The sequence below is a fragment of the Ailuropoda melanoleuca genome, chromosome 9, assembly GCF_002007445.2.
Source record: "Ailuropoda melanoleuca isolate Jingjing chromosome 9, ASM200744v2, whole genome shotgun sequence".
In the NCBI taxonomy this organism is placed as follows: Eukaryota; Metazoa; Chordata; class Mammalia; order Carnivora; family Ursidae; genus Ailuropoda; species Ailuropoda melanoleuca.
In genome coordinates this window covers 39979854-39993191 of record NC_048226.1, presented here as the reverse complement: position 1 = coordinate 39993191, position 13338 = coordinate 39979854, and the positions used below count along the sequence as shown (strand labels likewise).

The window sequence follows — 13338 nt, the reverse complement described above, 5'->3', positions numbered from 1 at the left end:
TAAAAATCCAGTTAGAAGGGGCGCCTGGGTGGCTTAGTCGTTAAGCATCTGCCTTTGGCCCAGGGCATGATCCCAGCGTCCTGGGATTGAGCCCTGCATCGGGTTCCCTGCTCTGCTGGGAGCCTGCTTCTTCCTCTCCCACTCCCCCTACTTGTGTTCCCTCTCTCACTGGCTGTCTCTCTCTCTGTCAAATAAATAAATCTTAAAAAAAAAAAAATCCAGTTAGAAAATTGGGCAGCTTTTAACCCCATGATTTTATTAGTAGTAGTAGTAAAAGTTAGAAAAATGTGATATTTTAAAAAATGTTTCACTTTAACATACTTTTTAAAGTTAAAAATTACTTCTTAAAGAGGAAAAAGGCAGATAAAACAAAAGAAAAACCATCTGTAACACCACTGCTGTATATAGCTACTGTTTACGTAGGAGAACTGAAGACTTTTAGGAGGAAGGATTTGAGAAAAAGTGTGAACAGAGGTTATCGATGATGGTGGTATAGACTTATTTCTACATTTGTATGTACACACAATGTGTTGAATATAAATACTTTATTGTGAAGAAACAGATGAATTATAAAGTAAAATTAATTGGGGACAAACAAAAATATGAGTTAATACAATATTTGCTAGTTGCTTTACCAAGCTATTCCTATTCTCTAAGAGTTTGCATTCTAATGGAATGGTAGAAAAATAATTCTTAACTTTTTTGGGTAAGATATATCTTAGTAACTTTCAAATATAGAGTACAGTATTATTAACTATAGTTAACATGTACGTGCTGTACATTCCATCCTGATGATTTATCCATTTGGTAACTGAAAGTTTGTAACTGAAAGTCTTCCCCTTCGTTTTTGCTGTGATTTTTTTTTATTAGATTCATGAAGAGGTATAGATGGTTCCATTAGTTGTATTTTATCCATATTAACACTGAAAAACAGTTATTGTGCTGCTTCATTTAAGTTTTTCTGAACTTCTTTCAGGTGTTGTTAAAAGGAGAAACCTTATTTATACTGTTCATTCATATTTGTTCATTCAGTGAGTGTTAAGAGTGCGACTGTCTACCCAGCACTGCGTCAGGCTCTGGGAATAGAAAGTCAGACTGCTGCCCTTTTCCTGACTTTGAGAACCTAGTCTAGAAGGGGAAGCAGAAAAGTACACTAAATTAACCTGCAGTGTGATGAGGGCTGTGGTGCTCAGCTGCGTAGGAGTAGCAAGGAAGGTACTTACCTTCCTGCCACTCTGAAGAATCCAAGAGGAAGCGACACCTAAATTGAGTTTTAAAGAATATATAGCAGTTATTGACCTTTGGGAACTAGACCAGTTTGGTGGTGTTGCTTTGTAAAAGTCAAGTTAGGGTGCGGTGAGAGATGTGAGATAGAGAATGCAAGGATGACTCTTCAAGTGCCTTTATCTGCCATGAAAAAGGAGCTTGGACTTTCCTGTATGGTTTTGGGGAACCATTAAAGGTGTAACTCGGAAGGAGGAGGGATTTAAGGAGAGCAAGATTGGAGGGAAAACCAGTTAGGAGGTGGTGGCAGTATTGCAGGCAGGAGATAGGCGTGAACCAGGGCAGTTGTAGAATTGATGGAGGCAAATGCAGTGGAGAGCAGTATGATGCTGATGGGGCACTTGTGCAGAGTGTCACAATTCCTGCTTCCTGATCTCTGATCTCTTTTCTTGGTTCTGTTAGCAACAGACATGACTTAGTGGAAGTATTTGTATACCAGAGGAAATAATTTGCCTATTTTTTCCTCCCAGCCAGCCGTTGATGCCTTGGATTTCTATGAGAAAAGACTGGATAGTTCTGTCATGTTTGTTGTAACACAATTTGACCTCTGGTAGTTTTAATATCATTAAAAAGGGAGGGCTTAAGCTTTGGATTCAAACCCTGCCTTTGCTACTTACAAGCTGATTGATCTTGGGAGAATTGCTTAAACTCTCTGAGTTTGTTTTTTTTTCTGTAAAATAGGGCTTAGTTGTGATGAGAAAATGAAACTATGTAAAGTGCCTGCTCAAAGCTGGGTAGATAATAAAGGTTTCGATTTATTTATCCTTCCCTTAAAGCAACAGAGCATGCATGCTCAATGAGGCCACAAATTGCTCTGAAGGGGGGTGAAGTTTGGTTCTTGGGAGAGGGGGAGGGTAAACAAAATCTTTATTTAATGAATAAAACTCTGATATACTGCAGTACATAAACAGATAAGCAGTATATCTGTATATCTGTAGTATTCAAATGCCATGGAGGAGGCAGCTTAGCAAAATGTTTTAAAGGGATCCTTAGGAATAATTTTAAAAAAGGATCCTTAGAGGGACAGAATGAAAACAAGGTTGATAAACACTCTGAGTTCTTACTTCTTAGAGTTCTGCCTGCTTAAAGAAGGAATAGTAAGTTATGTAAAATACTAAGAAATGTCCTTTTTAAACTAGTATTTAATGGTGATCAGTTCTGGAGAATTAACTATTTTGAGACCTATTCAGACTTTTACCAAAACAACTTAAGTGCTACCATATAATCTTTTTTAAAGATTTTACTTATTGATTTGACTGAGAGAGCACAAGCAGGGGGAGCACCAGGCAAAGGGAGAGGGAGAAGCAGGCTCCCTGCTGAGCAGGGAGCCTGATGCAGGACTCTTCCCAGGACCCCAGGATCATGACCTGAGCCGAAGGCAGATGCTTCACCGACTGAGACACCCAGGTGCCCCCCTACTATATAGTTTTTATGTTTTCCAAGTAAATTATATTCTATTTTATAAAATACTTAGTATATTTAAGGTAACGTTGATAACTAAATGAAAGGTTATTGCCATAGAAATAATTCATCCAAATNGAGAGGAAGAAGCAGGCTCATATCAGAAGAGCCTGATGTGGGGCTGGATCCCGTAACGCCGGGATCACGCCCTGAGCCGAAGGCAGACGCTCAACTGCTGTGCCACCCAGGCGCCCCCAAGTAAATTATATTCTATTTTATAAAATACTTAGTATATTTAAGGTAACGTTGATAACTAAATGAAAGGTTATTGCCATAGAAGTTTAATAAGTTCAGCAATCGGAACTTCTATAAGTTGTTAGTATTCTGTATTTGGAGGCTTTTATTAATATTCAGAATTTTAAATTCGTGTGCCCACCCTTAAATTTAGCCATATTCTGGTAATACTGTATCATTAGTGAATGAAGTGTTTGTGTGTAAGTAAATGTTCTAGTTAACTGAAACTTTAAGCGCCAAGGCTTTTAAAATTTGCATACTTTTAAACTGATATACTGAGTACTCTAAACTTTAGCCAACTGCCATGCAAATTCATATTCCTGTTTATAAATGTGGGAAGGGGTTAGAGCTCTGAGAGATTGCATGTACATAATGATTAAGCCACATCATTGTAACCTCCATTCAAAGCTGAGATCCAGCATAATCTTCTAGTAGGAAAAATAAAAATTAACCTTTCTTTGTTAAGATTAACTAAAAAAAAGTCCTGATTGTAAATGTAGTATATATATATTATCAGATTACAAAATAGTGAAAGTATAAAGAAACAGAAATAATCATTCCACAAACCAAAAGTAACTAATTTTTTAAAAGAAGATTTACTTAATTGGGGTACCTGGATGGCTCAGTCTGTTAAGCATCTGCCTTCCACTAAGATCGTGATCCCAGGGTCCTGGGATTGAGTCCCACATTGGGCTCGGTGCTCGGTGGGGAGCCTGCTTCTCCCTCTCCCTCTGCCTGCTGATCCCCCTGCTAGTGTTCTCTCTCTCTCTCTCTGTTCAATAAAAAAAAAAGATTTATTTAATTATTTTAGAGGTGGGGGAGGGAAAGTGAGAATCCCAAGCAGGCGAGTGTGGAGCCCGTCGCAGGGCTTGACCCCACAATGTTGAGATCACGACCTGAGTCAAAACCAAGAGTCAGACGTTTAACTGTCTGTGCCATGCAGGCACCCTCAAAAGTAACTAATTTTTATGTTCCTTCTATTCTTCGTTAACTTTTTGAACAGTGATTATCAGTCTTTTTATTTGAAACTTCTTATTGAAATAGTCACTGTCAAGGATGTCCCTAAAATGTTTTTGTGAAATGGTCATTTGCTTGTGGGCATCTTGTAGACTTCTTAAGGTTATTTTGAATCCCTTCAACAGGCATTTTCCCCCTAAATTTCTATTTAAAAGGTCAATTTTGTAATAACACAATACAACATTAATTACTTATCTTCAGTCTACCTATTTACTTTTCTCGCTAGACCCTTCATCTATTTTTATTTGGTTTTAACATAAATATAGAATACACAATTCTATATTCTACTTGTTAAAAATAAGTATCTTTCCATAATCTTCTCTGTTGCTCTAGTTCAAGGTTGTGAACTACTTTCCTTTGAGTTGGATTGAGTCTTCAGATATATTTTGCTTAATATAACCAGTATTGACTCATGCAGTTTTAAAGACCTTTTTGAATTAGTTCCCACATTTAAAAATTGGGAGAATTCACATGAAAAACCTAGGTTTCTGGCTTCTGAAAAGCCATATAGTCTTAAAACATTGGGCCTACACTCTTCTATGACAGCACTTGGCAGTGGCTGCTGCCTTTAAACGGGCCATGGATTTTCTAGTTTACCATAGTCCCATCCCTCCATATCATCTCCTTGTGTTATATCAAGCTGTGTCACTTATTTAGGAGATCTGCCTTTCAATCTGTTTGCGGTTAATCATTAAGCAACCTTGGGTTGAACTCTTTTGTTTGTTGCTAATATTACATCTGTTTTTATTTTACAGGAGAAGACGTATGGTCTTATGCAAAGGGGCTTCCTCACATGTTCCAGCAGGGTGGAGTATTCTACAATATTATGAAGAAAACTATGGGTATAGTTAATATCTGGTTTTATTCTTAGATAATATCTCCACTTAGGTTATTGTAAGATTAAGAAAGTTCAGATATTCTAAAGCTATTTCCAACATTAATTTTTGGTATATGTTCTTCTTTAGCAGTTTGCCTAGTTAAAATGGATTATTGTCCTGATATGATCAGCTATGTTTTCTGCTATAATATTACTAAAAAGTCTCCTATTACTTTCTTGCACCTATTTTCTCATTAAATTATGTATATGATTCTTAATAACTAAAGACAGGTTGTGAAATTAGAAGCAGATTTGGTTATAATGCTAGTGATTGTACCAGAACCAGATAATACAGTATTTTTGTTGTTGTTGTGTTTTGGCTGTTATTATTATTATTATTATATACCTCAGTGTTTTCTGGATTTTAAGAAATTGCTCATTTTACATTTAACTTCTTTTCAGTTGTGTATGCATTGTTTGTAAAGATATGTGAAAGTATACAACTGTATCTTCTGAGTTTTAAAGTCTTAAGAGAATGATTAGCAGTGTGTGTTTGGATGTCACATGTTTTTTCAGAGATTTCATGTGAATGATTTTGGCCCCAGACTTTATCACTCTGGCTTTTCTCATTTTTTCACCGTCCTGACCTCAGTAGACATTAACTGCATAATCACTATTTATGATTTTTATCTCTTACATATTTTTTTCCTTCTTCAAAAAAACCCAGCCCAACTTGGCTGTTGTAGAAATGTTCAAACATATATAAAAGTAACAAGAATAATATAATGAACCCCTGTTTACCCACCACTGAGCTTCAACAATTATCAGCACATTTCCGTTCCCCTGAACTGGACTATTTTAAAATAAATCCCAGACATAATTTCATCTGTAAGAACTTCAGTATGTATCTCGAAAGGTAAGAATGCCTTCTTTTTGAAAAAAACTACAATATGATTATCACAAATTAAAAATCTGAAAAATAATTTTTAAAACATCACCAAATATCCAGTGAGTGTTCACAATTCCTTGATTTTTGATTGTCTCAAAAAAAATTTTTTTTTTCTTTTGGTTTATTTGAATCAGGGACCAAAGAATGGCTGGCTAGCTGGTTTCCTTCCTTTCTTCTTTGATCCTATTTCCCTCCCCCCCATCCTCCCCCCCCTTACCCTTCCTTCCCTCCCTTCCTTCCTTCCTTCCAAGACAGGATTCTTGAAGCATAATTTGCATACAGTAAAATTCACCCTTTGTAAGTATAAAGGTATATGAATTTTGACAAACATATACAGCCATGATTCCACCACCACAATCAAGATATGGAATATTGCCATCATTCCAAAAAGGTGCCTTGTGCTCCTTTCTTTAATCCCTTACTCCTACCCCTAGGCCTTGACAACCACTGATTTTGTTGTCTCTTTGTTTGCCTTTTTCATATCACCATATAAATGGATTAATACAACCTTTTGTGTCTGGCTTCTTTGATTTAGCACAAGGGTTGGCAAACTACTGCCTGGGGGCCATATCAGGCCTGCTGCCCCTATGTATATAAAGTTTTCTCAGAACACAGCAAAAAAAAAACCACAAAAAAACAACCACAGCCACACTCATGTTTACCTCTTGTCTATGGCTGCTTTCACACTACAGTGGCAGAATTGAATAGTTGTGGCAGAGACTATATGTTCTGAAAACCTTAAGTATTTACTGTGTTGCTCCATTACAGAAAAAAATTTGCCAATTTCTGTTTTACCTTAATGCTTTTGAGATTCGTCTATCTGGTTGCATGTATTAGTTTATTCTCTCATATAGCTTATTAGTATTCCATTGTATGGATGTGTCACATTTTTGAACATCTATAACCGACTGAAGGACATTTGCGTAATTCAGTTTTGGGCTTCTATGGATAGGGCCACTATAAGCATTTGTGTATAGGTCTTTGTGTGTGGACATATGTTTCACTTACCTTTTGTAAATACCTAGGATTGGGATTGCTGAGTCATATGGTAAGTATATGCTTATCTTTATGAGAAACTTCCAAACCATTTTCCAAAGTAGCTGGACCATTTTGTATTCCTTAGTACTGTATTGGAGTTCCAGTTGCTCTGCTCCTTACCAGTACTTGGTAGCATCAGTTTTTGTTTTTAAAACTATTTTAATAGGTTTATAGTACTATCTCATAGTGGTTTTAATTTGTATTTCCCTAATAACTAAAGGTGTTGAGCATCTTCTCATGTGCTTATTTGCTTCCTACTTCTTTTGCTCATTTTTAAATTGGTTTGAATCTTCTTTTTAGTTGAGTTTTGAGAGTTCTTTATATATTCTGGCCACACATCATTTATCAGGTAAGTGTTTTGCAAATATTTTCTCCCAGTTTGTAATTTGTCTTTTCATTCTCTTAACAGTATCTTCTGAAGATAAGAGATTTCTAACTTTAATAACCAATATAACACTTTTTTTCTTTTATACTTTTCGTGCTCTATCTAAAGAATCTTTACCTAATCAGAGGTGACAAATTTTCTTCTGTGTTTTCTTCTAGCAGTTTTATAGCTTTAGGTTTTATATTTAGGTTTATGATCTATTTCAAGTTGATATTTTTGTATGTTACAAGGTATGAGTTGAGGTTTATTTTTTTATGTATGGATATCCAATTGTTCCAGCACCGTTTATTAAAAAAAGTATACCTTATCCATTGAATTATTTTGGTACCTTCATCAAAAATCAATTGACCATGAATCATACGATTGAAAAGGGTGAATTATATGTAAAATATAGCATCAGTAAAATTATTTTTTAAAAATCAATTGACTTTATACATGTGGGTCTATTTTTAGAAACTGTTTTCTGATTTGTTGATCTTTGTCTCTCCTTTCACCAATGCCTCATCTTGATTAAAGTATTATTATAGGGGCGCCTGGGTGGCACCGCGGTTGGGCGTCTGCCTTCGGCTCAGGGCGTGATCCCTGCGTTGTGTTNGCTCAGGGCGTGATCCCTGCGTTGTGGGATCGGGCCCCACATCAGGCTCTTCTGCTGTGAGCCTGCTTCTTCCTCTCCCACTCCCCCTGCTTGTGTTCCCTCTCTCGCTGGCTGTCTCTATCTCTGTTGAATAGATAAATAAAATCTTAAAAAAAAAAAAAAGTATTATTATAGTAATTCTTGAAATCAGTTAGTATGAGTCTTCCATCTTTATTCTTTTTTTTTCTATTTTTTTAAAGTTTTTATTTAAATTCCAGTTAGTTAACATACAGTGTAATGTTAGTTTCAGGTGTACAATATAGTGATTCAGCAATTTTCATGCAATGTTTGGTGCTCATCACAAGCGTACTCCTTAATTCCTATCATCTATTTAACCCATTCCCCCACCTACCACCCCTCTGGTAACCATTAGTTTACTCTCTACAGTTAAGGGTCTGTTTCTTGGTTTGCCTCTCTCTGTCTCCCCCTCTCTCTCCCTTCCTTCCCCTTTTTTTCCCTCTTCGCTCATTTGTTTTGTTTCTTAAATTCCACATGAGTAAAATCAAATGGTTATCATTGTTCTCTACCTTATTTCACTTAGCATAATTCTCTGTAGCTCCATCCATGTTGTTGCAAACATCTTTATTCTTTCCCAGAAAATTTTTTTGGGTATTCTAGGTGCTTTGCTTATCCACATACATTTTAGAATCCGCTTGTCAGTTTCTACAAAAGAGTCTGCTGGGATTTTATTGTGATGTATTGACTCTGTAGATCAAATTGAGGATAAATGATATTTTTACAACACCGAATCTTCAGATTCATGAAAATATTGTATTTCTCCATTTATTTAAATGTTCTTTAATTTCTCATCAAAATTTTGTAATTTTCAGCGTATAATTCTTACATATCCTTTGTTAGATTCATACGTAAATATTTCATGTTTTGGGAATGCTGTTGTAAAAGATGCTTTTTTAAAATTCCAATTTCCTGGGGCGCCTGGGTGGTGTAGTTGGTTAAGCACTGAACTCTTAGCTTTGGCTCAGGTCATGATCTCAGCTCAGGGTAGTGAGATCGAGCCCCATGTCGGCCCCTGCACTCAGCACTAAGTCTGCTTAGGACTTTTTCTCCTTCTTTCTCTGCCCTTCCCCATCCCCACACTGTCTCTCCCTCTAGCTCTTTCTCTCTCTCAAATAAATAAATAAATGTTTTTTAAAAAATTCCAACTTCTTTTGTTCTTTGCTAGTGCTTAGAAAATAAATAAGATTGTTTTTTAAATGTTAAAAAAATTTTTTTTAAAAAGATTTTATTTATTCATTTGAGAGAGATTGAGAGCAAGAGAGTTCACAGAGGGAGAGGGAGGGGGAGAAGCAGACTCGCAGCTGAGTGGAGAGCCCAATGCAGGGGCCTGAGCTGAATGCAGATGCTCAACCGACTGAGTCATGCAGATGCCTCAAGATTGGTTTTTATAAATTGACTTTGTATCCTGTGACCTTGCTAAATGCACATATTCTAGTAGCTTTTTAGCAGATTCTGTGGGATTGTCTAAGTAGGTCATCCTGTCTTTTGCAAATAAAAGTTTTATTTCTTACTTTTCAGTCAGTATGCCTCATAGTTCTTTCTCTTGCCTTATTGCAGTGGCTCTAAGTTCATTGCTGAATAGGTGTGGTGAGAGCAGACATCCTTGCCTTGTTCCTGAAAGCAATTCAGCCTGTAGGTTTTTCAGAAATGCCCTTTATCAGATTGAGTATATGCCTCCCTTCTATTGATAGTTTACTGAGAGTTTATATTTTGCATGGATGTTGAATTTTATCAGATGCTCTCTTCTGTATCTATTGAAATGATTTTATGGCTTTTCTATTTAGTTTATTGGTAGGGTGAATTACATTGACTGATTTTTGGATATTGAACCAACTTTGCATGCTGGATTCAAATCGCTAATATTTTGTTGAGTGTTTTGCGGCTGTGTTCCTAGGGCATAATGGTATGTAGTTTTCTTATAATGACTACTTAATCAGGGTAATGTTGGCTTCATAAAATAGAGTTGGAAAGTGTTCACTCCTCTTCTGTTTTCTGGTAGATTTTGTAATAGTTTGATACAGTTATTTCTTTCTTAACTGGTAGAATCCACCAGTGAAGCCATCTGTGCTTGGAGTTATCTTTGCTGGACAGCTTTTAGCTATGAATTTAATTTCTTTAATAGAATCTTCTTAAGGTTTATGTCTTTTTTCTTGACTCAGCTTTGTTAGTTTTGTCTTTCAAGAAATCTGTCCATTTCATCCAAGTTAACAATTTTATTGGCATAAAATTGTTCATAATATTCTCTTCCTGTCCATTTAATATCTGTAAAGTCTGTAGCTCTTTCATTTCTGATAGGGGCAACTTGTGCCTCTCTTGTTTTGCTGACCAATCCAGCTAATGGTTTATCAGTTTTATTGATATTTTCAAAGAAACAGCATTTATATTCACAGGTTTTATCTGTTGTTTTTCTGATTTCAGTTTCATTGATTTCTGCTTTTACGTTTATTTTTTCCTTCTTTATGCTTGCTTTGGGTTTAATTTGCCCTTTCCTTTCTAGTTTCTTTATGTAGAAGCTTTGATTATTGTTTATAAATTTTTGTTTTCTAGGGGTGCCTGGGTGGCTCAGTTGTTAAGCGTCTGCCTTCGGCCCAGAGCATGATCCCAGAGTCTTGGGATCGAGCCCTGCATCGGGCTCCCTGCTCCACTGGGAGCCTACTTCTTCCTCTCCCATTCCCCCTGCTTGTGTTCCCTTTCTCGCTGGCTGTCTCTCTGTCAAATAAATAAATAAAATCTTTAAATAAATAAATACATAAATAAGTAAATAAATAAATTTTTGTTTTCTAATAAAAGTATTTAAAGCTATAAATTTCTCTCTGAGCATCCTCCCCCCTTTTATTTTTGCATCCCTTTCTTTTTACTTTCCATTTTCACTTTATTCTACATCCTGAATTATTTTGATATCAGTTAATGATTTTTTAAAAGTTAGTATTTAATTAGGATTGATTAATAGCATTCTCAGCAATTAGGGTAAATATGCACTATCTTTCATGCAACTGAATGAACTTCCCTCGTTTATTTTTTGTGTGGGAGGGGTAGTTGGTGACTGGTTGAGTTGGTGACTGACTTGATTATTTACTAAATAGTTTCATGTTTTTGATTTGAAATTATTTTTAAAATGTTAGCTGTAATGCTAAGACAGTTTAATGGGGAAAGAATTGATTTTTTTCAACAAATGGTTTTGGAACAACTGGATATTTATATACAAAAGAATGAAGTTTTTACTTCTGCCTCACACCAAATTAAAAATCAGCTCAAAATGTATCCAGCACCTAAATATAGGAGTTAATACTAGAAAACTTGTAGAAAAAGACATAGGCATAAAACTTCTTGACTTTGGCAAATCCTTCTTAGATATAACACCAAAAGTACAAGCAACAAAAGAAAAAAGTAGATAAAAACCAAATTTTTGTGCTGTAAAGTACACCGTCAAGAAAGTGAAAAGATGGGCACATGGGTGGCTCAGTTGGGTAAGCATCTAACTCTTGATTTTAGCTCGGGTCATGATCTCAGGGTTGTGTGGTTGAGCCCCACGTCAGGACAAGGAGCCTGCTTAAGATTCTCTGTCTCTCCCCTGCTTTCTCTCATGCTCTCTCTTTCTTACTCTTTCTCTTAAAAAAAAAAAAAAAAGTGAAAAGACAGCCCACAGAATGAGAGAAAATTTTTGCAAATTATGTATCTGATAATAGATTTGTATCTAAAATATAAAGAACTCACGGCACCTGGGTGGCTCAGTCAGTTAAGTGTCTGCCCCCTGGCTCTGGTCATGATCCCAGGGCATGATCGAACCCTGTATCAGGCTCCCTGCTAGCGGGGAGTTTGCTTTTCCTTCTCCCTCTGCTCTTCTCCACTGCTGTGTACTCTCACTCTCTCAAATAAATAAATAAATAAATAAAATGTTAAAAAATATATATAAAGAACTCATCAATAAAAAGGCAAATAACCCAATTTAAAAAATGGGCAAAAGATCTGAATAGACATTTCTCCAAAGAAAATATACAAACAGCCGTTAAGTACATAAACTGCTGTTTAGATGCTCAGCATCATTAACCATCAGAGAAATGCAAATCAAAATCACAATGACATAGTGCTTCACACTCACTAGAATGGCTATAATCAAAAAGGCAGGTAATAAGAACTGTTGGCAAGGAGATATAGAGAAATTGGAACCCTCATACTGCTGGTAGGAATGTGAAATGGTGCAGGCACTTGGGAAAACAGTCTGGCAGTTCCTCAAAAGATTTAACACAGTTACAACCCAACAATTCTCTGAGGTGTATACCCAAGAGAAATGAAACCTGTCGACACAAAACTTGTACACAAATGTGTCATAGTAGGATTATTCGTAATAGTCAAAAGTCGAAACAACCCAAAATTTCCGTCAACTGGTGATTGGGTAAATAAGATTTAGTATATCCATACAATGGAGTATTATTTGGCAATAAAAAGGACTGAAATACTGGTACGTGCTATATCGTGCATGAACCTTGAAAAACTATGCTGCATGAGACAAACCAGTCACAGTAGACCATGTATTATTATGTTTATATGAAATGTCACAGATAGGCATACCTAGAGAGACAGAGAGTAAATCAGTATTGCCTAGGGCTGGGAGTTAGGGTAGGGGAAGGAAATGAGAGTGACTGCTAATGGGTTTGGGTTTCTTTTTGGGGTGATGAAAATGTTCTAAAAGTGATTGTGGTAATGGTTGCACAACGTTGTGAATATATTAAAAACCATTCAGCTGTACACTTAACATGAATTTTATGTGAATTATCTCTCACTAGAACCATTATAGTTTTTTAAATGTTACTGTGTTATTTATTCTTATTAAGAAGTAGTTTAGAGCTCTGAAGTAAGAACATTTGAGATCAAATTTTCATTCTACCACTTACTCCCTGTGTGACTTCTAAGTCTTAGTTTCTTCATTTGTCAAGTGGGTATTATAATCTCAGGGTTGTTAGCATCAAATAAGATCATGCACATAAAGCAGTTAGCAAAAGGCCTGGTACCTAATAAGTAATTATCTAATGTTACTATTATTAGAATTTCAGCTGTTATTTGCAGAATAATTGAAATTCTTTTGACTATAACAACCATTTGAAGTGGGTCATTGTCAGAAAATTATTTTACTTTTCAAAACACAGTTTCTTCTAATATTTCTGGCAAAGTTTTATCTTTTTAAAATTTCATTTATTCAAGTAATCTCTGCACCCGACGTGGGGCTCAAACTCTTGATCCTGAGATTGAGTCCCATGTTCCCCTGACTTAGCCAGCCAGGTGCCCCTCACCTCTTTTGTTTAGGACAGATTCATGTGGCAAATCATTATTATTATCCTGTGGTCAAAGAATCAAAATATATGACCCCAAAACACATATACCCATATCCTCCAAAACTTGGAACATCTCTTTTTTCAAATCCACCCAACAAACAGATGGTTATATCTACATTAGAACAGAAATATTTCCCAATATAACTAGACTATTAATATTCCTATTCTTTA

General features: G+C 35.9%; 1 protein-coding gene across 1 annotated transcript in view; it reads left to right on the top strand.

Moving 5' to 3' along the window:
- The window catches only part of VCPIP1 (valosin containing protein interacting protein 1), a 31593-nt gene that overhangs the window by 8350 nt on the left and 9905 nt on the right, over positions 1-13338 (top strand). Inside the window, exon 2 of the mRNA XM_034668142.1 lies at positions 4752-4838. Coding sequence (XP_034524033.1) covers positions 4752-4838 — 87 coding nt within the window. The remainder of the gene's footprint in view (positions 1-4751; positions 4839-13338) is intronic.